The 24,730-nt window shown below is 39.6% G+C and overlaps 1 protein-coding gene across 1 annotated transcript; it reads right to left on the minus strand.

Moving 5' to 3' along the window:
• Positions 1-1,462: 1,462 nt before the first annotated feature.
• LOC139724844 (uncharacterized) lies at positions 1,463-24,127 on the minus strand. The gene is made up of 17 exons (XM_071635969.1): positions 23,668-24,127; positions 22,628-22,736; positions 21,757-21,900; positions 20,879-20,899; positions 18,935-19,047; positions 18,088-18,192; positions 15,919-16,017; positions 15,647-15,665; positions 13,430-13,648; positions 12,817-13,006; positions 12,294-12,547; positions 10,436-10,879; positions 7,194-7,637; positions 6,386-6,811; positions 5,702-6,121; positions 5,116-5,228; positions 1,463-1,654 (listed from the first exon to the last, which is right to left on the minus strand). Exons 1-17 carry the CDS (start codon positions 23,755-23,757, stop codon positions 1,463-1,465), a joined length of 3,402 nt encoding a protein of 1,133 aa, XP_071492070.1. The 5' UTR covers positions 23,758-24,127.
• Positions 24,128-24,730: the final 603 nt, after the last annotated feature.

The following is a 24,730-nucleotide window of genomic DNA, read 5'->3' on the forward strand; positions in this document are numbered from 1 at the left end:
AAACAAGGTTTTATCCTCCCCTCCTCTGAACAGCCGTTACTCCTTTCCCGGTAATTCAGAAAGTAAAAGAGAGAAAGAAAGAGGAAAAAAGGCTTCGTGATTCAACACGACATGTTCGAGCAAGAATCCACGATTATCATAGACATACCCCGGGGATATGAGTATTAGCATTCCCACTCAGTGTCAGGTCAATATTTTGGGGCAGTCAAAACCCATGGCGGTGGATCGATTTGTTCATGAGGGTTGGCGCATTACGCACAATAAGGTTATTAACGTATAGGGGGCTCTTTTCTTTTCCCGCGTCTTTTTCGTGTCAACGAGCAGACGATGAAAATATCACACGTGAGGAAAGCCACAGGCAAGCTGTTGTGCCATGAAGAGGAAGGGTACTCGTTCTCACGGCCCTTCCACCATTTCGTGGTTCGATTGCTGGTGATTAATTCAGCAATGTGTGTGTGTGTACGGTGTGTGTGTGTGTGTGCGTGTTTGCGGTGCCTATAAACACTTAAATATCGGCAGAAATTTTCATCTTGTCCACACAGATTTTGGCATGTATGAATTTTGCTGCACATCCTACATTGCACAAATTTAATTTGGAAAAAAAAAAAAACCATGTCAAGTTTAAAGACAACACGGGATCTGTGAATTTCTCAAACATTTCGCCAATTTTAGAATCAATTATGAAATTCTGTATTAAACCGGAAAGAAAAAAAGCTACAAAGGGTTCAAATGAAAGGGGATTTTTATATCCTACCTAAAAAAGCAAAACAATACAATGACGATGAATGACAAAAATAATCATTGCAACTGATTGCCAAATTGTCCTACATCGACGTAAATAAGCACTGAATCGATCAGTGTTTTATAAGTAGCCATGAAACGAAATCATGGGCATACATACTCGAGTAGGATTGTGCGCCCATGATTTTTTATCATGGCTACTACTAAAACACTAATCAATTCAGTGCTTATTTACGTCGATGTAGGGCAATTTGGCAATCAGTTGCAATGAAAACATCTCGACGGAAGAATTTCATGAATTTGAAAAATAATCACAATAGAAAGGTGGGCAGCAACTTGTGCGATTTGAGGGGTCAATATTATGAAAGGAGACGGTGTGTATTCTTGTTGCAAGGACTCTTCTTGGAAACAAATATCCCATCGTCGTCATCACCAGCCAGATATAGGCTCTCACTGTTCGGTAGACTAAGCAAGTGGATAAATGATTACAACCACGGCAATATACATTTCTTAAATTGGTTAATGTTTAAGTTATTTTGTTGTTGTTGATGGCGTTTCAGTTATATGGGTATTCAATATGCTTTAAGATAGTGTTAGTGGTAAGTGGTAGATTGTGCTTCAACAGTTTCTATGTTTGTTTTTCTAATATTTATTCATTCACCTTTACATTCATAGACTCAGTTATTCATCAGTGAATATCTAAGACGATGGGGGAGGAGCCTCATTGAATCTCTAGGTTACCTGGAGATGACCAGGCGTGGTGTGGACCATGATTATTGATTACCGCATTGCTCTTGGCGTCAAGATACCCCGTACTACAGACAGTGACTTTATCAAACTGTGTACGAAGGTATGGCTCACGCGCTCGTCGCCCATTCACCAATGAAACGCCCTCAGAACGTGCTGTAGCGAACTGTTCAAAGGTCCAACAACCGCAAGTAAACATACACATACACAAAGATAACCATACATATATGAATTTGTATATATATATATATATATATAACAGCAATAGGTTTCTGCTCAGAGTCCAAGAAAGTATTGATTCACAACAGTAGTTCATAATTATGAAAACTCCGTGAGAGACGTAGTTTTGACGAATTTTCGCCCATAGGGCTTTGTCAAGTCCATGACAGATTTTATTTTGAAGCGGATTTAAATCAAAACAAAAGATGCGTCGTCAGTGGTAGCGCGTCCACTGACGACGCAGTTTATCGAGAACTCTTCATAGTATGATAGAATCACCAAGTGTATATACATATATGTATATATATATATATATATATATATATATATATAGTCTGCTGCATTCACATTTAAACATGCTCAAAACAACCAGATTCGTATAAACATAGAATTTCACATTTTCCATTTTTCTTATGTGTTTGATTGTGATTATTTCTCTCAAGACCGCAGTATATAAAATAATGTGCACATGGACAGGTAGAGTGTATTGGTAGAACGATAGAATAGTATGGTAACTGGTCGACTTTGATAACAGCTACTGTATGTTACACTCACAGTAACATTTTTAATTGACGGTTTGACATCTATTAGATTTCTTTTTTTTTTTTGTCCTCATACATTTGACGGAGAGTCAAGTAGACAATATGCAGACAGGGACATAATCACTAACGGTTTTCTGCTTAATTTACTCTGGCCTATCATATATCTTAACACATCCTAGCAGTATCAATATTGCCTCCATAGAGCATCAAAGGGAACAATGTAATATAAATATCTATATCTATATGCATCTTCATGTAGCTATGAGTAGATTAGATAAGGGAGTGTGTACTTTTCTCCTCTTTTAATATTTATCTAAAGTATGCTGCCACTTTTTAATCAGTGCGAGGTCCAGTAAATTGAAGAGGGCTTGATTTACATGCTTAATGTAAATTAAACGCGATTGAATAATGCTCTGTGACAATGCATTTCATAACTTGAATACGATGATCACAGTTGGGATAGGTTTATCAACAACACTTTAATCTTGAACTCTTAGCGACAGACTTTTCAGAGCTATAAAAAGTTGACGATAGTTCGATAAATATTACATAAAACTCTGCGGGATTGTACAATGACGAGAGAAAAAAGAAGTCGTGAATTGCAAAACGCCTTTTTCATGTTGGTATAAATGAAAATTCGAGCGGAAAACTCGGGAGGTCAAGATGGCGAAGCAATAGGGACGGCCGTTGTCTCTCCGCTGTGTCCAAGTTAACTCCACCATTCTTCACTGCTGATATCATGTAGAATCTGAAAGTGCCAACAAGGAATATAGTTTGTAGCCTTTCTTTTCTCATATTGTTCATCTACTGTTATATTGGACACGATTTAATCATCATTGACACGTTTTGGTAATTTGCATGAGAAAGAGAGAGAGAGAGAGAGATAAAGGGATAGGGATTGCCCTGGTAGACTATTTGCCCTAATTTTTCGTGATCAACTCTGACAGGATGGCTTATAAAAAAATGCTCTGCCGGAATCATCTTTGATATCTCCCGAGATAAGATTTTCCAACACAAGTCTTGAAAAAAAAAATGTCTGTTTGTTCGATTTGTACCAGTGAGGGCGCTCGACCACAATTAATATTCATCCTTTTGGTTGATTTTGATTTTTTTAGTGTGACCATTTTCTAATTATTATACTGTCAAATAGCATTTATAACCACCATGTCATAGTTTCTGCAGAAGGTATTAATACTTGCCGACGATTAATCCGCATCAAATAAAGTGCTGTTTGGCATTATAAATATATCAGCAATTACTTACCACCACCTGTTCTTCTTTGATCTGCAACATCTCCGCGTTTCCCGCCAACGGTGAGGTGCTAATTAATTATTTGTCTTTGCCCTGTAATAGAGTGAGTTGAATTGAGAACAATTTTGACTAATGACTGACTGTCAAATTTGCAATTTCATCAGCACCTGATATGAAACACATACACACACAGACACATGAATATACACACACATACTCACGCGCGCACACACACACACACAAATGAAACTTGCTGAGATTAAATTTTTCAAAATATGCACAAACATGTGCCATTTTCCTCGTCTGAACAGGTGCAACTAGTAGACATTAAAGAAAACCAAACTAAAATACAAATGCATGAAGATTGAATGAAAGCAGCAATATTTGTTGAACACATCAATGAAAGTTTGAGGGAAATCGGGCAATCGATTCAAAAGTTATGATATTGAAGTTTCTATACCGTCATGTAGACTACTACACTCCATGACTTTATTTTGGACTATTTTAGTATAAAGAAAATATGAGAAGAATCAATTTTTCATGAAAACAACATTTCTCTGTTGACTTGTTACGAACATGAGTTGACAGGCTGAGGGTAATATTATTCCCCTTATTTTCTGAAAGAGGTAGGTTAAGTGCTCTTTCATTATTACAAAATTGAATTCATGTTGAATATTCTTTATATTATTTTTTTCAAATTGTTGTCCAAAGTGACGTCATGTAGTGTTAAAGTCTTCTTATCGAGCGATAATGGCACCAAAAGTGTAGGAATTCATAATTTTGAACCGATTGTCCGATTTTTCTGAAACTTTCACTTATATGTTCTACTGATTTTGCTGCTTTCATGCGATTTACATTAACATTCAGGCTTTGGTTTCCTTTAATGAACGGGGAAAAAGTGTATGGAGCGACATGAAACATGAACAACTTCTTAACGTTTTTTCGCGTCGCGTTCGAATTAATGATAAAAGGAAACTCTTTGATATTTCCATTAATAGTAACAACGACTATACTGTTTGGCAGATAAATTAGTAACTTAAGAAATAGTTGCGTTCATGACGCGTTATTAAAGATCTCTATCTATCATAGAAATACATACATAGACACACAAATATAATATCATGTATAAATATAATATATACATTCTATATTTTCTATATTGATAAATAAATGTGTATATATTATATACATATATATATATATATACATATATATATATATACATATATATATATATTCAGTCATTTCGAATTGAGGGAGTACAGCACGGAAGGGGGCAGTGCAATGAAAAAGAGGATGTATGGGAAACGAACTCGATGCACACTTTTAAATACCTTGCTGAAAGAACTGACGTAAAGAGGAAGGCACTGGGGGACGAGATGACAGGCTGCTTCCGATCATCCTTCCATGTCGCCCGAGAGGATGTCAAGCCGACTCGCCAATTCACAACCCTCATTTAGTCCATGATGTACAGGGAATCGTGTTTTTCACCAATTCCTAAAATACCTAAAGCTGCAAAGAGAAGGTCGCTCTACGTGTGAAAAAAAATATGGCGATGACGAGGGGAAACGGAAGGGGAAGGGGAAAGAAGATACCTCTGTGAAAGATGACTTACCTTGGAAGAAGGCATCAAACCATGTTGCTTGCGTATGATCTTCCAGAAGAGTTTCCTCACTGCATGGTTCCTCAAGAACGTATTCACGACCGCCCAAGTTTTGTCTAGTTTACCTAAAGTTGTGAGTAGGCATTTCATCAAGGACACGTTAGGAGATTTGATAAAGTGTTATTTCTGTAAGTAAAAGACCATCCTACCTTGGAAGACGTGTGGAGCATGCTACGATGCGGTGATGCGGTTCTGATACCTCGGATGCTTCTCGAAGTCCAAGCATCACGTCTGCCAGACCAGTGATGCTTCCAGATTTACTCCTGTTGTAGGGATGCGATCCTCCGCGGCTGTGACCTACAGCTAGATTATACAATGCCCTGTAGACGGAAACTATTATGATTCTCCAAACCATTTAGCTTTGGTCTGAGAATGTTGTCAACCTCATTCACCAAGAAACCTCATTGCCATTACGGGTATGTAAAACGCTGGTGGCCAATGAATCGTCATGGTTAAGGATGATGAATAAAATACAAAAAGAACAAAGAGAAGGTGAAAAGAGAATGAGAAATAAGTGATGAATGCAGAAGATCGATACCTCTACACTCCTGCTTTTTACAGGAGATGATGGAGTCCTCCCCGGATGTCGTTTCAAACTTGAATTCGGGTTGCGGCCGCTGACCTCTCTTGAATTCCATGCAAAGGTAACCGTAGTCTTCGCATCCGAGCTGATTGATGGGGAAATTTGTCTTGATACCGTCAAGCTGCAGAGGTCCTGGACCCTCCAGCGGCGTTGCCTGGTTGAATTCGTCTAGGACCTGCGTTTGTTCGTCCTTGCGGGGCCCGCTTCCATCGGGGTTCTTCGAAGCGAATAGTCCCATCTGCCACAGATTTTCGCCCTCGATGTCCGCGCCATCCGGTTCGAAGTTGATCTCAGCATCGATGGTAAGAGGCGATGGCTGATCAAAAGGAGCGTCACCTACTTCTGGTTCCCAGTCCATGTCGATGGCAGTGGCACCTTTAAAACACAAGGATTGGATTCAGAATGATTTGTGCATGCTTCACCTGCATTCATTGTTATCATGTTTGCATCTTGATTGCTTGAGTGAAACCTAGTATAATTCGGAGTATATCTTTCGAAGAGTAAAATATTTAAATATATATACTATATATATGTATAATGTATATATACACATATTTTCTTATTTTTCGTATGTCAAGTGCATTTTGACAGTATTAAGCTAATAATGATTTGAGAGAGAAATATACTTGTACTACAAACCTTTGCAGCGCTCTCTCATGTCTACACACTTAGTTGTCACCGAGTCATCGGGCTGGGCTTCAAAGTCAAAGGCTACACTCGCCTCGGGATTCTTGTCGAGATCGAAGCAGAGGTAGGGAGCTTCCTCGCAACGGATCCCTCTCATGTCGAAGTCGAAACCGACCTGTTCAAACGGTAGGTCTGAGCCCTCCGTGAGTTCGGTCGAAGCGTCGGCCGGGTCGAGAATCTGTTCCACCAGACCCGTTTTAGGTCCAGATCCATCAGGATTAGGGCTTGCGTAGGCAGCAATCTTCCAGAGGTTATCCCCCATCACATTTGTCGAATCTTCGCCGGTGATGCCGGTCAGGTCTACCGTTAACGGAGTCATCATATTCTCGAAAAGGTTCTGATTGCCCAAGTCAACCTCAAGGTCATTGAAAACAGCCCCTATAAAATGAAGCAACAGGTGCCGAGACCGAACATATCAAGACCTAGTCTACAATGGAAGAATACGATTCTGCTGATTTATTTAGAAAGATGTGTATTCTCAAAACTAAGTACGGATCATATCAGGTCTTATCCATAAATGAAAATGATTGTGAGTACTGCACTAATAATATAAAAAATGTCCCTTATTCATGACTTTTCTTAAATCGTAATTCAAAGATATCACAAACTTCAACAATAGAAACAGGATTGCAACTTAAACAATGTTAGCAAGAAATGTGCTGATGATTACGGAGTAGAAGGATAAGAGCTTATTTCATGCGTCTCAACGACCTTAGTAAATCTTGCTTGTGAGCTTGGTGGTGATATTTCCCATACTTACGCGAGGAACACTCTTGTTCTTTACACTCAACGATTGTGTTCGCTTCCCTGGAGTCATCTACTGCACCCTCGACCTTGAAGTAGTAGAGCGGGTCTGGATCATCGCCGCCTGTGAACTCCACGCATACATATCCAAAATCATTGCATCCTATAGTGCCGAGTTCAAACTGGGTTCCGACCCCATTAATCGGCAGGTCACTGTCCTTATCTAGTGTGGTTGAAGCTTCCATGTTATCAAGGGTTTGTTGCACGTAGCCGAACCGCTCTCCCTCTCCGTTGGGACTCCTACTGCCAAACAGCCCCATTCGCCAGAGTCCGTTTCCTGCAACTTCTCGGTTACCCTCTTTAAATGTCACGGTGCTGTCCAGGCTCACACCGGTTACCTGACCAGACATGGGTGTGTTAGTTGGCTGGAGGTCCCAGTCGAGACTTCTGGCGTAGACATCTGTTTGGAAGAAAATTGAGAATATGCGTTTAGACTTGATCCCTTGAGGCCGTGTCACACCTTTCCGGGCAAGTCTTGCGTGCAACCCGGAAGTCCCCGCAGATGACCCGCACATGACAGTAGGCCTACCTAGTACGTATCTCACCCGTAGTTGCCCGGAGGTGCGCAACCATGTTTAGGCCCCGTCACACCTTTCCGGGCAAGCTAAGCGGGCTTGTTGCGTGTAGGGATTTTTCAGCATACCTGACAATTTTTGAGGGCGGACAAGGATTTGGCCGAGTCAGTGCATGTGTTTTACTTGCTGGACGCGTTCTACTTAAATTCTATTTGCGGGTATACTGTGTGACCTGTGTGCCAGGCGCGTGGGGCTGACAACTCAGTGAAGGAATTCCTCAGAAGGAATGGCAGAAGTCCCGCAGAATGTCATTATCTTGGCTGCATACGGGGACTGCGAAGTACCTGCGTCGGAGTTGCCTGCGAGGACCTCTCCGGGCATCCGCGCGACTCACCCGGAAAAAGTTGTGGTCATCCTCAAAACTTGGCTGCGGTTAAATCAGACTTGCGTGCGCACCTCCGGGCAACTACAGGCGAGATACGCGCTTAGTACTGTCAGGTGTGGACCAACTGCGGAGAGCTACGGGTAGCAAATTTGTTTCCCCGCAAGTCAAGCCGCAAAACTTCCCCAGATACGGTATGACAAGGCCTTGAGCATGCTCAAAACTTGTTCCGAGTGAGTCGTGGGGGTTCGCTCGCAGAGGTACACGCAGAACACCAGTAGGAGACCCTTACCGGCAGCACCTCGCAGGAAACTCCAACACAGGTACTTCTCAGTACCTGTAAGTCGCTCGTAACAAAAAACGGATCGGTTTCAAAGCTCTCACGCAGGTCACACGGAACACACGTAAGTAGAAGGTAAGTAGCACGCGTCTAGCAGGCAAGAAACAGTGCGAAACTCGCAAATATTCTTGTCCGCCCGGGAAAATTCTCCTGCGTGCTGGAAAATTCCTCCTCGCGACAAGCCCGCGTAGCTTGTCCGGAAAGGTGTGACACGACCTTAACGGGGAAGGCTAGTAACTGATCAGTGGGAATCAGTGGAAATGCTGGGAGATGATTGTTCCAATCCTTATGGGATTCATTCAAGAGTTTATTGTATATCTATTGTTGTGTGAAAATGATTTGCTTCAGAATGGTCTCATATTCAAGTAATGTGCAGTTTAATGCTTCCAGGTTAGCGTCCCTGGTCAGTGACGGAGCATTAATCTGCACATTATTTGAATATGAGACCGTTCTGAAGCAAATCATTTTCACACAACAATAGATATACAATGAACTCTTGAATGAATCCCATAAGGATTGGAACAATCATCTCCCAGCATTTCCACTGATTCCCACTGATCAGTTACTAGCCTTCCCCTTTAAGATTCCACATCCTATTAATCACTTGAACTGAACGGTTCTTCAAAGTCTCTTATCTTCCAAAAGCCTGTGTCTACAATTATGAACATTAAAGTGTTTTTGTGCAATTCTACGTTTGGGTCCTTTTGGTCCACCATTACTATGAAAAAGAATGACAAATTTAACTTTTCAGGAATTACTAGCAGAGTTAGAGTTCAAAAAGATGGATTTATGGCAATATATCGTGAAGTCACTTTAGGTGAGTGGAACCTAGGGCAGCTATCCAAGTAAAAAAGGCGTACTCTGCACTCCAGTTCTCCTTCTACATGGACAGAATGGCAACACATTGAAATGATCTAAGAAACATTAGGAAAGGAGGTTTTCCCTCTTTGTTGGCCGGCATCAAGCCTATAAGTACCCACAGTATAAGTATTCAGAAACCGCTGAACGGATGATTTTATCATCATCTACCCCACCATTGCCCAGTTTTCCCTCTTACTGTTCATCATTACCACGCCTGCACACATTCCACTTTCTAGCCACCACCTCGCCTTCTTGTTTCATTTTCCATCTGAGAAGATGGCTGGATAGTCCATATTCAGCTACACTATAATTATCTAGGTTGCCATGGGGTCCAGTTGGATGTGAACGGGACCACTTCACCTGGTTAAACACCCTGCTCTTTGCTATGAGTAAAATGACGCCCGATCTTTTACGCGCACGAGTTGTGACTTTCTCACACACGAGACCTCCATTTTATGTCTTATCCGAGGGACACAGAGTTTTGCCTCTTAGTACAGGGGACGGCATGATTACACACAACATTGCTCAGTGAGACTTCCCGGTAAAACTGACCACAACACCTCGTCTCCTCATTCTGATACATTCGAATCATGTGATTATTTGTACATTATATCAGAACGATTCACGGAGACACTAAAGACACTGATTCCTCCCAACTCTCAACGCGTTCCCTTGTAAGCTATACTGTCTCTCGAAGCTGCGTCTCACACCGAGACACCAAATCATTACCCACAGCTAGCAGATGCGTCCAATGGAACTGACCGCTTACGGAAGAAAGCTACAATCCTACACCCATCGGCAATGCCGGAAGAGTTCTTCCTCTGTCCGTTCAAATTCTCTTCAGTAGCTTCAGTGTTGTACAAATAATATTTTTTTTTTTTGGTTTGAATGTCCCGCCGAACAATATTTCACGTGAATTCCCAATAGCAATAAAAATACACGTACCAACTCCTTCTCCCTTATGTTTCTAAATCTGACTTCTCAATTTGATTTTGCTGGTATAAAAGGAAAGCTCTGTAATATTATGCTAATCTACCGATATATTCATCCTGCAAGTGTTGGAATGATTTCCAATTTGAAGAAGGTTGATTTTCACTTACTTGACAAACATTCTTGCTCACGGCAACGGGTCAGCGTGTTAGCTTCCTTCGACCGATCGACTGCACCGTCGACACGGAAAGCGTAGTTAGGCGTTGGATTGTCACCTCCCGTAAATTCCAAGCAGAGATATCCGAAGTCGTTGCAACCCACGGATCCTATCTCGAAGTCCGTCTCGACATCCATGAGCCCAAGAGGACTGCTGTCCTGTAAGGTGGTGCCTGCCTCCCCTGTGGTAAGAGTCTGGGGAACGTATCCGAAGCGCTCCCCAGTGCCATCGGCGTTCCTGCTCCCGTACATGCCCATGCGCCACAGGCCACTGCCAGACAATTCCGGGTTGTTCTCGCGAAAGGTGACCGTACCATCCAGACTCACGCCCGTGGCCTGGCCGGGGATGACTGTCTCAGTGGGTTCCATGGTCCACTCGAAGTCAGTGGCAATAATTCCTGCAGAGTGAGGAGTGGGTCAATTATACATTCTAGAGATTGATATACTTCTTGAAAAGATAATGTTAGAATAACTTCTCTTTAAAGAAATTGTATGAGTTGCCATCAGAAAACACTTCAATTTCGGGGGTACCTGTGGTCCATTCAGTCTCCTATTCAAGATGTTCCGTGAGGTCGCCCCTTTACATTGGTAAATGCGACAGAAAGCCATCCTTATCTTTCTGTTTTTAATCGGAATAGTGGTTCACAATTGCTAATACGCCTATGTGTTTCTACGGGATGTAAGAAAAGTTAAATTGATTCCGGTGCCACAATAGTTTATAGAAAAGCATTTATGTCGGTTTATTTACGAGTTTGATTGCAATAATACGTAGGAAAGTGATACTGTCAGAAATATTGCACAAAATATCAATCATGCAATTATGTACAAGGCAAGCATACAACTTGACAATGTATTCATTTATTTTTTATTTGATTTGATTTGATTCTATCGGTTTTTCTGTTATCATTGTACATGCTCAGACAGAACATGGTACAAGTGAATACACATTGCTGCTATTGTAGCACATAGAGTTGCTGAACGGTAATTTGGTCTCCCCGAGATTTACAATGTGTAACAAAATATATCAGCAATACAATGAATAATACAGAAGGGCTATAGCTTAAGCGTAGCTTGATTACCTTACATCCCTTATACATAATACATGTTGACCTTTAAACCTGAACATTTTAGAAGATAGAGTGGGGGCTATATCGCACCACATGAATCTCTAAAAAGCCCCCCTCTCCAATATAAGCGAAGGCCTGTCACCCCTGTCGCCAATCATTTTACAACCTCTGAAATCACCACTCTGCACTTGCTTGTTACAGATTGAAAATCGACTGGTTGGCGGGTTTGTTGGCGGTTGGCGTCGGAATGACGTCGGAACAACGAACATCACCCACCAGAAATGTAAAAGACAAACTAGGCAAAAGCTGCATAGACATTTGAAATAGTATGGAGTACATAATATCCCTTAATATTTAACATGATTTGCCAACCTTATGACGAGCAGTCATCTGTTTGTCTTCAGGTACATTGTATCTACAGCAAAACGTTTGCAAGGCGATCCTTAATCGGTAGACAAGGGATTTGCAATTACTCGGCAACCGGTGTTAGATACTTACCGATCGATTGGTTGTCGATTGTAGCCACTGCAAAGTGGCTGCTACCTTTGTGCATGAATGGCCAGACCCCAAGGTGGACACAGCGCTCCACAAATACTCATCATTATTGATATTATAGCATGGATGATATTGTACACTGGAGGGCTGCTAGAAGCTAGAAAAAAAGTCCTTAGATCTAAGCCAATTATTTTCCGTAGTGCTCTTGCTTTATTTAAGTTTTGTACATTCGTAAGAATACTTAATTCACCTTTGCACTCAGGGGCTCGGGTACATCCCGTCTGGGCAGTTTGGTCAGGAACACCTGATAATGTAAAGGGCAAGTCGCCTTTGGTCCTTGGTCTTTCGCCCCTTTCAATTCGGGTGCAGATGTACTGAAGGTCCGAACACTCGGCCATGGGATCGTCGATGACAAAGTCTACATCACTGAACGCGAATTTATCCTTCTTCTTGTAGTCTTGATCCCTCTGATCCTGAGTTAAGACTTGAGTCTGGAAGGCTGTTCTGTTGGGATGTGAAGAGGATATTTGAAAGTTAGACCAGACTCCGCCAAGTGTTAGTTATTACCAAAGGGGTTCGGCTAATGTAAGTGAATCGGATTCGGAGACTACAGAACACGGCAACAGCACCAACATGAATACCTTGCACTTATTACTGTAACTAATATCACTGTCTTGTGAGCAATATACTTTATGTTAATTTATACATTTTTCAAATCCTCTTGTAAGAGTGTAACTGCGCCCTCAAAAAAGTAACGATAAGTTAGCGTATACCTCTTTCCAGTTCCATCGGGATTATCGGATGCCCAGGCGTCGAGCCGCCAGAGATCCTCGCCCTGAGCACTAGTCGTGTCTCTGCCTTCCTGGAACTTGATGGGAACGTTGAGCTGCAGGCTGTTTGATCCCCCTTCGAAGAGTGTTCCAGAGCTAGTCACCGCGGGTTTGACTTCTTTCACTCTCACGTCTTTAGTGATAGGAGAAAACCATTGTGATAACAAGTACCATTTAGCAGCGGTCGGACAGAATGAGGATGAATATGATAATCTAGCATTCACGGACCCTTTCAATATGTCCACGAGGACCTGGTATCGAGATCAAGATATGAATCGATCATAATAACTTTACAAGATATTCATAAGTTGACACAGGTAGCATCCCAGGAATATTTGGGAAATGTGAGTGTTATTTTTCTTACTGAAGCTAAGCTGTATTGATAAGCTTACTGTTATTAGTATTAACAAAGTGGATGCGCACATTGTCTTGTACACACAGTCGAACGGGCAATTACACTGTGTGTGCGCGCGCGCATGTGTGTGTGTATATATATATTTAGGGGGGCGAGTTCACTTTGATTTGAAAGAAAAAAAAAAGGTGTTTGCAAACTTACTGTAAGGGCAAAGGAAGCAGCACTCTCCGAGCGGCTTGATTGGATCCGGACAAAAGGCTGCTTGACAGCTTTCAATCACACACGTCAGGGTGGCATTGTCGCAGGCACACGTGGTGCAGTCGTCTACTTTCCACTCGTCACCGTGCATGTAAGGGGAACCCCGGTAGACGCACGGGAGGAGATTCTCTCCGGAGCTGATGCTCAAGGACAACGATTCCTCTGGCAGGACAGGGGAGAGGGTGTGGGTGGGTGGGGCGGAGGGGGGGGGGGGAGGAGGGAAGAAAGAGAATTTTACATACGATGAATGACATGTATAAACAATTCTCTTTTATTATCATTTTTATCATTTGTGGTAAAACTACCAGATGTATAGTGTTTATTTTCTCCCTCGGAAGCGAAACATTACAGCTTTTGTTTTTGCTGTATAATATCTTTGAACCTTGATCAAGATTATACCTGTCATCCTCACGTAATGACCAATGGCGAAGCTAAAGTGGATTACTTTCCAGGTTATGGGCTATAACGTCAGGAGTATTTTTGGAAATCATAATTAGTCCCATCTCCAAACTGTAAGGTAAAGCGCATGGTTTGTTTTTAACAGCGAACAAAAAATATTATAATAAAAAACAAAAAAGAAAAAAAGAAGTTCAGTAGGTTGATTATTTCTTTGTTTATTGATGTGGTTTTTGCTATCGAATAAGCGATGATAATTCTTTCGAGTGTATCAAAGATGACGTGATTATTCGTTTACAAAGTCATATACATTGTATTTTACCACGTTGAATAAAAGTACTGCCTTAACTCTTAACGTGCCATGGTCGCCGAACGGCGACCTTAGTCCTGATGTGCCATGGTCGCCGATCGGCCACTAAGAAGAGCGCGAAAAACATTGGTCATTAAAGTTCTTGTGGTACCATAATTTGTTACACCGAGAAACTGCCACTGATATGTACTGGTAGCTGATTAGCATAGCCATTGTTTCGGCTAAAAATATGAGTATACTTACATAGGAAAATTTTGAGTAAATACATGTTTTTTCAGCTAGATGTATTTTTTTCGCGTCGGGAAAATCCGCAGTGAGCGCATCCTCTGCGAGCTGTGTATAGATCTAAATTCTCATTGATAAACCACGCGTGTGTATGCTACTAAATCTGTGTGTGTTGTCTATGCATTTCCACTCGCATTGTTCTGCTTGGGTGCTCTCCTGCGGGAGCGGCTTTCATTTTGTCCCTCAAAGTGGGTCAAGCTTTCGTTCCTCGGTCAAGTCTTTCATCCTTTTGTCTTGGTGAACTTCACTAATCGTCCCCATGCTAGGATATACGAAGGAAGAACACGCTTTTGTTCTTGTCTATAGTGGACGGAAAGTAGACCTGTAAACAAATGCCTACCGATTTCAATAGAGTGCACCCGCCCTCAGTCCGCATAGACAAAAGAAGGATTAGTCGGTGCTTCCTTCTCAAGTGGACAAAAGACACTATTCCAGGACCCGGGATTTACTTTAGTTTCAAATACAAGATCTGGGACTAAAGGACTCAGATTGGGGAATGAATTACCGAGGCAAAAAAAAGAAATTGAAAAGACAAATTGAACTGCCAATATCTTTGTAATTATACAACTCTAGAAGACAATTTTGTTATCATTCGAAAGAAAAGATGTAGCTCTAAAACTTTCTCACAGAGTCAAGGGAGCGTTCTATTGAAGAAAAACCATGAATGACTCTTTCTTTCCATACTGCACAAAAATTTTTAACAATTTTTTGATGATATCAATTATTTCTGCAATATTTCAGGTTTTGATAGACATTACACCAAACTGACTGCATGGCACGAAAGACCAATTATTTCTTGATATATGTTGTGTAGACCTCAATTCAAAACAGTCAATACTTTCAAAGATATGGCATGTACCATCCCTTTAATGCATAGCTGGAGAATTACAATGTAAAGTGGGCATGGCATATTGACAAGGCCTGTTTCTAATTCACTCGAAGCAAGGAGTTATAACTCCTTGGGTAGAGCAAGGAGTTATCAACTCCTTGCTCTACCTTAAATTCTAATTCCAAACTGCAATATTGGTATGAGAAGGAAAAATGCAACAGCCAAAGTCACTGACGGAAGTACCTCTGATTGTTAATGTCACTTTAAAAGTGAAAGAGCCTCCTATTAAAGTCTTGAAGTCTTTAGATAATTAATTTCATTTTTTATTTGTGATACTCACCTCTGATAAGGAAGACTTCCTTTCAGAAGTGAACATCACATAAAAAAATTAACAATTAATATTATCAGACAAAATTTCCTCTAAACTCTTTCTAGAAGAGATAACCTGTTATCTAATATTTAGAATCGGTAGTGAAAAGTACATAAGCATCCCTTAGAAATCCCAAAATAAAGTCCTCCTGTTTACATTCTAGTTGCCATGAATATGGAAGTGAATGATCTCGGTTATACATCCTGTGGAAGGTGTGGTGCGAGGTATTCTGCAAACTTTACCTCATACTTATCCAAGAAGAGCCACCAGAACATGTCCTGCATGACAGCCACTGATGCTTCTGAGAGGAAGAGTTTCTTCCAAAACTTGTTAAATCCAGCCTAAGGGAGAGAAAACAAGACACTGCAACAATTAGATGATTTCAACCATTTCAAATATAATCATATATATATATATATATATATATATATAAAACCCATTTTCTTTGCTCAAAGTTTTCGCTATTTATTATTACAATTGTTTCTGGTCAGTTTTTCCTTCCTTGTTTCATATTTCGTTGGTGGGGTGACAAAACCTCGTATCTCAAAAATGTCAAATGTTCAGGAGAGCTAAAAAACATGGCTGCCATAACATGTAAGTCAATGGAAACAGCCAACTTTTATTTATCATTTGTGACCTTATTTTTGCAGATGGGCATATAAGGATTGGGAATTACATAGTAATGGTTCCTAGCTTCAATATAATGAAGAAAACTCATTTTCACCAAATATTGAGATACGAGGTTTTGTCACCCCACCAACGATATATTATATAATGTGACACTGCACCTCAAAACAAACAAAAAGTCGCCAGACATGAATTTTTAGTTAAGACCATATTCTGAAAAAGCAGACTTTAAGCTTTAAAATGATGTATAACTCAAATCAAATGGACTCTCTTAACCTATCTAAATACTGGAAAGAAAGCACAAACTCAGGAAAACTGTGAACTGAGAAAAGAGGCTCTGAAGTACGTATGTACAGTGTCTATTCAAGCGCTTAATCTTTACCAAACCGTGCTGGCTCTGCGATGAATGGGACAAAAAACAGGAAGTAATCCACCAGAGTAACAACAATGAAGGGATTACCAGATTACATTTAAATTAAGCATGCCTCATTAACACATTCTGTCCATAATTAATGCCAACTTTCAAAGCAGCAGGACTATCCTTTCAAGAGTTATTAGAGTTGAAAGTGACGAGTGTGGACAAGGTTTTTCAGAAATGAAAAAGGGATTCTAAAGACACACCTAATCACACTATTCTACCAAAAATGTTCGAGATAAACTGCTGAAAAACACACTTTCTTGCCCGTTTCATGATACCAAATTTTAGCATAATGTAAAAAGAAGACCCGCTCTTTCAAAAAATATGTAAAGTCAAGTTCGGCTACGTTGACCCATTTCACTTATTTTTCAGTCCTCACGCAAAATCAGTGTGTGCGACTTTATGTTCGTTTTGAGGTGCAGGGTCACATATATTCTTTTTTTTTTTTTTTTTTTTTACTAAAGCACTACTACTTGACAATGATTAGCAATGAAAGTACCATTTCAAGTTGAAGATTCCAGTGACACTAATGTTAATGTATTACATGGTTATCCACATTAAGTCTCATGTAGATGGATCCCAAAGAATAAAGCGGTTCTGAAATTTATTTAGATTTTATGCATGCTTTGCTAAAAAAAAAGTTGCCCTTACAACCACAAAGCTTTCCTGGAGGCTTGCCCAACCTAGCAACAACTAGACAAATTCTGCCTGTGGAACTTAATGGAAGGGAGCAGGAATTAAATGCTTCTTTGCAAAGCTGCTGGAAATATAAAATTCATAAATTGTAATAAATTGCTGAAACGATCAATTGCTGAAGATGCATGAACACTGAAATCATGAAGATCTTGAACTGTCCATCATTACCATTTTCAACCCACTTGTGTGTAATGTCAAGGGCATTTAGTGATGGTGGTTATGAAAGGGATAATGAAACATACAAACACATGTCTTTACAATCTTTCAATATTTTGTGATCCTGCTTTCTATCACTTACCCTCATCTCTGCCCCCTTGAATTATTTCTTAATGTACAATGTACAATAAATGTATATTGATCATATTATTAATCAGAAACACCAATTACGTTTTCTTTTCTAAAAACACATAGGGCCCTACAAACAAGGACAATTTTATGCAAAGGAATAGCTGTGGTGTGGTAGCAAATTTGCACTGTATGAAACTCAGTATCATATGAATGCATTCTTGGCCCTTTGGAGTCACAGCTTCATACAGAAATCCAGTGCACATAGACTCATCTATTTCAACAATTTTTTTGGACATTTTGTTGGGTCTAGCACAATATTTTCAGGCTCACAAATAATCATGACTGACTCTGAGGGGTTGAATGTGAGATGAAAATGAATTACATTGTAATCCTGAGCTCGGGTGACCCTGTCCAGGATCTGGGGCGCCTCCAAGCCGTGGGGGAGTTCATTCAGTTCATTCCGGTTGAATCCTGGATAGCTCATCATCTGTTTCAATGACAAGGAAACAATGATACCAAGATTTCACTCATCTTCAGTCTCAAAAGTATCTTCTGGTTTATAAAACAAGGCAATAATATCATTGTAAGGCTTTCAAGAACAAAATCAATTCATTAACATCTGTTACCGTTCACATACTGGAGGGGAAAAGCATCAACTAATTTATGTATTTTGTATATTTTACTTCAGACTGGAGATGCTATCACTGCTGTGTCAGCATCACAGGATTGTACTGTATGGTAGCAATCCACTGTGAGAGAAAAAATGTATAAATTTGACTACAACATTGAACTGCCTACTGCATCTGTTCTCCAGAAAATGAGTTTGTTTTTTTCACATAGCTTTGTCATAATTTCAAGTGCGCTTCTTTCAAAGAGACAAAAGAAGTTTCATCCGTGTGTACATTCAAGTACTCCTACAACTGGCTACCTATTCACTTCTTGACCTATTGCATCTTACCATTGATTTACTACATGGCATGCCAAGTTTCCATAAAGCAATGATTTAAGATCCTGAAGTTTTGTCTCACCTATTGGTATCCACACTGCAGGAATTAGTTGCTACTGAGTCATGCAAAAGCTGATACCATCACGTCTAAAGGGTACCCCAAATGATCTCTTCAATGGAAATATGTTTATATCTGAAATAATTACATGTATATTGATGGTCAGTTTTTACCCCATGACATCAATCAAAATTGGTAGTAAAGAGAATATCCCTGGTGACGTACCTCCATACTTCTGGCCTTGCTACCAAGGATCAGTGCCCGGAGTTCGGTGTTGTTGTCTTTCTCCTGCACTCGGTGCGCTTTCACCATGTCGCTGTTGGCAGCTCGCTGCATGACTGTTGTTTGTGACCAAAGGGAAAAAAAATGATGAAGGGATGATGAATGAAAACTTTCACATGAAAAAGAAAAATCATTAAAATAAGATATGATTCACACCAAAATTGTGTACCTCCTCCATGTATGAGGTCTACCAATGTTATTGTTGCTCATGTGAAGAGTGATGTGGATGGTAACTTTGTATCATCTCCATGCTTTGATAAGTTAGGTCACTGCTCAGTAGATCTGCACTTAAAATAAAAAAAACAATAAAAAACAAGAGAAATTGCTCTCTCTTTCTCCTTACTCTTCCTTTCACACATTTGTTGAAAATGCTATTTAAGTATAAAGCAATAAAAAAATGTTATTTTTTTCCATCATTGACTGACAACACACAAATTTGTATGGCATTATATCAAAAAGCAATTAATTATGTAATCATGCATGAAATGTTGATGTCTAATACAGAGATAGAAATTCCACACATGCATGCAATCATGTCTTGCATGCATTAAACAATACTCTCTTAATTCTTTATTCCCTTTTTGTTGAAGAAAATAATAATATTGACTACCTTTCACTCAGAAATCAAACAACAAATTGGCATCAGAGTAAAAGGCAGCACTGTGGAGACCAAAGAATTGGCTGAATTTAAAAAAAAAATACATGCGCTTGCAAATGGAACAGTTCTCCAAGAAACAAAAAATCCATCATATTTTCTCTTTGTTGACTTTACAGGTCATTTATCTACTGTTTGTTTCTGCATATTCCAATCAAGTAGTGGGGGAGCATGGTAAATGAGATCAGTTTCTCAGTTAGCATCACATGAAAGTGACAAAGAAGATTCAACATCATTCTTGTACCTATAAGATTGTGTGAGATGACTGATGATAAGTCAATCAATCAACCAACCAATCAATCAATCATTCAATCAACCAACCAACAATTCATTCATCCATCCATCCATCCATCAATCAAATGTTAATCAATAGGTCACTTGGCACATTACTCTGATAAAGATGTCCTAAGGTCATACGTGCAAACAAAATACACAACTATGTGATTTGACTTGATGTCAAAGAGCATCTCTAGCATTTCTTTTTCTTACATTAAAAAAAAAGAACAGAAAGAAAGAAAAGTGAGTGATTTGGACTTCAAAATACTATGATGTAATGGTGGCAGCTTTGGTGAGATTGGAAGGGTCCATAGACACAGAAGGAGGGGACTTTAACAGTGACTTGAGTTGAAGCTATGTGTATGGTGTATGACACTGAGAACTTTTACCAGAGTCTTACAGTAGTCTTCAGACTTGCACATTTCTGTTGCAAATATGTCACTCAAAGAGTATTTGTTGCCTTGTATGCAACTATGAAAAATGCTACAGCCAAGCTTTATGATATCTCTCTTATCATTATCATTACATGGTTTGTGAGGCTACATATTCAGTCTATATGATGCATAATGTAGCTTGCATTTTTCGTACATAATAAACCTTGTATCAGATCAATTTTTTTACGGTGATCATGGAAATGGGAATTTCAGAAATAAGAAAAAGAGAGGACATTCATGCATGAAATGTTTTTTCTGATAAATCTCTTGCCTTGTATCCATAAGAAATGCAAGTTTGTCACTAAAGAATATAACATAGACTGAAGCACAAACATACAGAGGGTGGTGGTGTGTGTGTGTGTGGGGGGGGGGGGGGGGTTACAATGCAAGCCAGTGGAAGAAGAATAGAAGTGCTGTGGTGCATTTTGTCACAATATTCCGTAGAGTGCAAAAGGCAGTGAGAGAAACAAAGTGATAGCCTTCATTGTGCAAATCTACATCTACTCACTCATGATCACATACCTGGTTTGAACACAACTGGTCCTGATTACATGAAAGGATGTGTAGCAATTGAAGAGCAAACATTATTGGATTAGAATTGATGCGAAACAGCATGATATTATGCATGCAACATGCAATATAACTTTGATGCCACTAAAGAATGTACAGTACTCAGGCTTCCCACATCCAACATGTGTATTGGAAGTAGGACTTACAAAACACCAATTCTAGATTCATAGGTAGGAAGAAATTAGTTGCAATTATGAGTTAATCCCTTTATATGTGGGTGAATGTTGGAGTAACATGACAGTCATTTGTTAGTTTGCAAATTTTATGCATTTTGTTCTTTAAAACTGTATAGAAAAAAGTATAAATACAAGTTTTGTGAGTACAATGTACAAGAGCAGAATCCTTGAATATTCTTTTTCAAGTAAAGAGAAGGAATCCAGCTTAATATCTAATGCTATTGATTCATTATCATTCAATTTGTATACATGATCCGTATCAAAATCTAACTTCCTTTACCTCAAGTCTGAGTTTGAAATAGAATGTCAACTATAAAACAAACTAAAAGCTATGATTTTTACAAAAGATGTTATTGCTGTATCACTGGCAATGAAACTTGGTTACTACAACTGAGTTCTTGTCAGTTGAATCAGAAATATAAATATTACACATAAGTCAGATATCTATATACAAGAAACAATCAGTCTTCTTTAATATATCAAATATTCAGATGTCTGTGGTTTGAGCTATACATAAACATTCATAACCACAATGGAAAAAAAAATGCTAGACATCTGCTCTGAGCAAATCTGCTTTACTATAATAAATTTTGCTTGCAAAATGGGGGAAAAAAAAAAGTGAACAAAAAAGTGTGTATTTCTCAGTCTGCATACCTGTCGCCGGAGAATGGAAAAGTTCATTCTGCAGCCTAGATGACCTCCCGTCCTCGGTCACCACCTGGACTGCATACTCGTCCAGCCTTTCCTGAAGGCGGTCAATCTTTGTCTCGAGATCATCCAGAATGTGAATAGGGAATGCTGTCTTCAATGTCAAGGGAATTGAAGCTTCTTGTGATCAGCTGAGAATGCTATTTCTATCACTGAAAATCTCAGACTGCAGTTACAGTCAACCTTGCCTATTAAAGTCAAATCCAAAGGGATCAGAGAAACCCTTTTGACTTATCAGTTTTATGAATTTCTACTACACAACAGAATTAATGCATGTATGTATCTAGCCATCTTTTTTTTTTTACTTGTACAAGGTCGACTTACGCAGGGTTGACTGCATTTATTTATTTTCATTTATTTATTCAGTCTTCTTTCAACAGGGTGGCCCCATCAGTAGGCAGGTACTGTTCTTCCTGGGGGCCCTGTACATACAATCATAACAGATACAGATAACACAACAATGGTATTTACACAAAGTACAGCATACACAGGTACAGTTCTTCCACTAGACCCCATACATACAATCACACAAAAACTATACACTGACCAAAAAAAAAAAAAAAAAAAAATCAAATAAACAATAATACCCAGGTGGGATTACATATCTACTATAACCTAAAACATTAAAAAAAAAAATCAAATAAACAATAATACCCAGGTGGGATTACATATCTACTATAACCTAAAGCATTAAAAAAAAAAAAGATACACACACCTTAGAACATCTGTTAATCACATTTGTGAATCAATCAAACAGAGATTTGTTCATGATCAAATTCATCATCATCATTTATGTAAATAATGGCATAAAGGATACAGGCATATTGAGCAAGAGCCTCCGTGATGTCCTCATGAGTTCCAAGGAGTCCTTTCTCTTTGGATAGATCCCACATCGTCTTGTCTGCCTCCAGGATGGGCCAATCCATCTTGGAGTCAAGGGTGGGTTTATAAAGAGAGTGTTTCTAGCTGCTTCTCTTGATGGTTTTGATTTCTTAACCTATTGAAGACTAGTCGCATGTACAGTTGTATACTGTGGCAGGTGTCATAATAATCAAAATCAACTCATTCTAAATGGGTACAAGTGTGAACATAATGATGATATTACTGATATGCAAAAGAGAGCCTGCAATTCCACCTCTTCCAGGTCAGTGAAAACAATCAATTTGGATACCATTATGCTGCTTGTGCAGGGAGGTGTACATTTTGCTCATTACATGTACCACTCTGTTGACTCATAGTGACAAGCCATGATGGAAAAATGATACACTTGCAAAAAACAAATCACGTATCTGAACTCAAAAAATTGATAAATTATATAAATAGAAGGGGGATTTGTGTAGTTTGAAGGAGGATTTGTGTTGTTTGAAGGGAGAATACTTAACAGACAGAGGTCTCTGAAATGAAATTGTCTTTGAAATTGGCCTCAGTGACTTCCTGAGACAGTACGTTTAAAGGTAAGAGTAAATTTGAGTTCAAACAAACTTGAATTTAAGATCTGCAGAGTTGGCTTTATCATTAGAAAATTCATCCCTATTCCACCACTACCATGTGAATATCTTTTTTAAATTCTGCAGTATACTTTATGTCCTATCCCAGATACATACTCTGGTGATATTGCACAGAATAATTTTGTTTTTGTTTCTTCTCCTTTACGATAATCTGCCTCCTCCGCTCTTGAATGATTATTGCAGAATATAACTTTTTCAAAATGTATCCCATGAGGGAGAACCCTGTGAGTGCTGACATTAAAGTGTTTGGTAGTCATTTAAATGCTGAAGTAAGTACAGTTGTATTTATAAGATTACAATCTGTATACCTTTTCACTAGACCCCTTAGAGATAAAATTGACACACTCACCCCTTTTCTCTCCCTCTCAATCCATTCATCAAAAGACTGCACAGGATACTGGTAGGGGCCTCCGGAAGTCTCTTGTCTGGAAGTTGCCATAATGGAGTGAGGCTGAACTAACTCATGCGGATGGAAATGACATATCCTTCACTGTAACCTGAAAGTTTTGTTTCCCCCTGGGCCCTGGAAATACCCTGCAATGGAACAATCAGAACAAACAAAGTGAGGCAATGTAAAAGCAAATCTGGTGAATTATACCTAAATCACAGAAAGTATTCTGAGTTGGATAATTAACCTGTTGAGGATGGTTTGATTTTGCTATAACGCCCACTTCCTATAGACCCTTGCCCAAGTATACTCGGGACTCGTCCTCAACAGTTAACTGTGGGAGCTGGGACTGGGAGCTTCGTGCTCAGGGTTTGGGCTGGTCGCAGATAGGCAATCCAATAGCAAGAACTCTAGTCTAATGTTAGAGTCTGGATCTGGATCTGGATGAATAAGCTGAAAAACACTGGATAGAGTATCACTCAGCACAGTGGTGTGATGTGCAGTAATCACAACAGAGGTGACGCTGGAGCGCTTCTTTAAATGTATCAAATTTATGAATCTGTTTTAAACTACTCGGCAGATTATTCCAATCCTTCACTGTTCTATGGAAGAAGGAGTTGGCAAGAGCAGTTGAAGAACCGTGTGAAGTAGAATAATTATCAGGATGATAACTTCAGGTTGTCATACCTCTCGGAGCTCGAGCAGGGCTGATAAAATCCTCGAGCTTTAAATAAATGTTACCGTGCTTTATTTTATGAAATGTCGATAGCCTTAGAAGCTTGCGTCGTTCTGGGAGTGGATGAAGTTTAAGATCCTTTATCATTCCGGAAACAGAAGACTGCCATTTATAATCATTACAGATGAATCTGGCTGCTCTACATGTATTTTGTACTGCTTCAATCTTTGAGATGTTACGTTGAGTGAAAGGGTCCCACACTAAGCTGTACAGCAATACTCCAAGTGGGGACGCACTACGTTCTTATATGCTTGGAGTTTGACATTTCTCAGTGCATTATGTAGAATA

This window comes from Diadema antillarum, unplaced genomic scaffold (assembly GCF_040938485.1).
Source record: "Diadema antillarum isolate AM-2024a unplaced genomic scaffold, OU_Dant_1.0 scf00000232, whole genome shotgun sequence".
Taxonomy (NCBI): domain Eukaryota; kingdom Metazoa; phylum Echinodermata; class Echinoidea; order Diadematoida; family Diadematidae; genus Diadema; species Diadema antillarum.